Here is a 2,500-nt window from a genome sequence, read left to right as displayed (position 1 = left end):
AATGGCCCCTCGGTGGCTCCCCTGCAGCCCACAGCCCCTCCTGCCCATGATCTGTATGTCCAGCTGCCTCAGAGTCCAGCAGATGTTCCAGCAGATGCCATTGTTCGCAATGAAGCTTCAAGGTACTTTTCTTTATTTTTGTCTATGCATTTATTTTCTTTTTTCAAGGTTATTTAATTACATTTTTTTTCTGGAGTCTTCTTATATCCTCGAGTGACTGATGGTGCTTGCAATAAGTTTTGCTAGGGTTTTTAAGGCAAAAGCAGCAAATAATTGTAGATTTGTCATCTTTAACTGAGTAACCTGTAATTCAACTGCATGATCAGAGCTAAAATTATAAGTGCATAATATAATTGCTAAATGTGTTTCAGATGCTTTATTGAGAGCATCACAATCAGGTCTGGCACAGGGACCTTGGAGGACTCTACCACACAGACAGAACAGCCACCCAATTCTTGTGAGACGAATAACAGTTCATCTGTAGTTCCTGAGGTATATGTTTTATTCACTTTTCTTTGTGTTATGATTATTTTTGTTTATATACATGATCTGGTCCTAGCTTTATTTTGTTGAGGTGTTACTAGTAGGTGTGGCCTTTTTTGGCAGGACATTATCAGTATTAACACATTGGATCTGGTTGCATCACGTAAATCACAGTGCCGAAAATATGGGCTGTGGGTTACGTAAGTTGCAAAATCCCAGGCATACGACGCATAGGCCAGGTGCGTGCAAATTCTCATGAGCGGTGCCTCCCCTTTGTAAAGTTATTTTGCGTAAACTTTTTTAGCTTCTTTGCCATTTTCCAATGTCCATAGTTCTTTTGATTTGTGTTATCCAGATGGCAATAGCTTATTTTCCTTGCACAGACTCTATATCGTCTCTCAGTGTAGTAAATAACTCGGTGAAAGAAAAGAAAATTATAGAACATTTGCTATTTCTGTCATTTATCTTATTTTTTCTGAATTTTTAATATTCTGCAATACATTTTGCGCTACCGGTCACAACAGCCACGGATACAACATACAGCATTAAATTGGCATCCTCCCTGGAGCTGGCACTCTTCCAGTTACGGCATACGCACGTTACATTCCACATTCATTTATTGATGGGAGTAATGCTAAAACCACCTTCTAAGTGCCACTCCAAGAGGTTTGTGCACTTGTGGCAAGTCTTTTCTATCACCCTGGCCTTTGCTCATGATGCCAAGTTCGCGTCACCCAGCCCACGGCCATTTTGTCTAATGACAGCATGGTCACGTCAACCAGCCCTTGGTCCAGATTTTTCCTTAACAGGACCATAACGTCATCTGGATCGTAGGGGTTTAAAGTGTTTATGAATAACATTAATACTAAAGTGTATTTATGAATATCTTCATTGCTGAAAGTTAGATTTGCGAATAACATTAATCTATTCTCTGATGGTCGTCTTCTGTCCAGATGCGTATGTCGGTTCTGCTTGCTCAGGAGACAGACGATGTCACAAGTACAAAGTTGGAGAACATAACAAACACCCCTGTTTCTTCGGCAAAGAAGAAGGCAGGCCGCAAACATTCCCGGGAGAAGCAGCAGTTTGGCTCTAAGGACAGCGTAAAAATTGTGAATGAAATTGGGGGACAGCGTAACAAGGAAGTATGATAAACTTCTAGTTTTTGGTTCAATGCCCTTAAACTTTACGGACAATGTTTAAAGGGGAAGCTGAATGATATCTGTATTTCTGGTGGTGGTGATGCTTCGGTTTTAATCTTAGACTTAGTCTCAGTATTTGTTCTAAGGGATTAGTTATTTTAGCAAACTGCTCAACTTTATTTCATAGTTCATAAACAACTTTCCTTTAGATGAAATAGAGTTTGTATGAACTATAGTTAATTGAAGTGCATGGAGGTTACTGTGGATGGATTTTAATGATCAAGGAAACTATGATTTTTGAAGTTACAATAGTCTTAATGACGTCAGGCACATACAGTGTTAGTGTGTCACTCAAGTTTTTAAAGTTGTTCATAATATGCATACTAGTACCTCTAGCATTAAATAAAGCTGAAAACTTGATGAACTTTAAAGGTTGTATTTATTTTCAGACTGTGAGAGTGAGGAAGGCATAAGAAGTGAATGCTGTTTAGTTTAAGAGTACTTGATTTAATGATATCACACAATGTTCATAGATTTTATTTTTTCTTGTTCAGTTACAAGATGGTTCAGTTTGGTTTTGTGAAAATGTAATTCTTTATGTCAAATATTTAATATCGCAGGCCAAGATCATTATGATTTAAGAATAAGGTAAGGGTGGTTTAGATTAGAATGATGTTGCAGTTGAGCAGTCATGTTGTCTGCAGAATTTAGTTGAAAAGTAATTAAAGTTAGCAAGATTTTATTCTTTGAATATAGAATAAAGTGTTGGAAATAATGTGATGTTTTAGCAAGACTGAAAGACAGCAGATCTATCATTTTGAAAATTCAATCAGTATTTATTTGTTTTTCTTTGTCTTCTTTTTCTTCTTCCATTT

The 2,500-nt window shown here is 37.3% G+C and overlaps 1 protein-coding gene across 8 annotated transcripts in view; it reads left to right on the top strand.

Annotated features, from left to right (window-relative positions):
• Mrgn1 (Mahogunin ring finger 1) overlaps positions 1–2,500 on the top strand; it is a 32,935-nt gene that overhangs the window by 12,662 nt on the left and 17,773 nt on the right. For all 8 annotated transcript variants that reach the window (XR_011399551.1, XM_070138592.1, XM_027363757.2 and 5 more), the window contains 3 exons: positions 1–122; positions 372–492; positions 1,437–1,628. The exon at positions 1–122 is cut by the window's left edge and continues 54 nt beyond it. Coding sequence is in view for 7 of the 8 variants with exons in the window: in XM_070138592.1 (XP_069994693.1) it covers positions 1–122; positions 372–492; positions 1,437–1,628 (435 nt within the window). In the remaining variant the exon portion in view is untranslated. The remainder of the gene's footprint in view (positions 123–371; positions 493–1,436; positions 1,629–2,500) is intronic.

The sequence above is a fragment of the Penaeus vannamei genome, chromosome 24 (genome assembly GCF_042767895.1).
Source record: "Penaeus vannamei isolate JL-2024 chromosome 24, ASM4276789v1, whole genome shotgun sequence".
NCBI lineage: Eukaryota > Metazoa > Arthropoda > Malacostraca > Decapoda > Penaeidae > Penaeus > Penaeus vannamei.
This window is presented reverse-complemented; position numbering and strand designations above follow the sequence as displayed.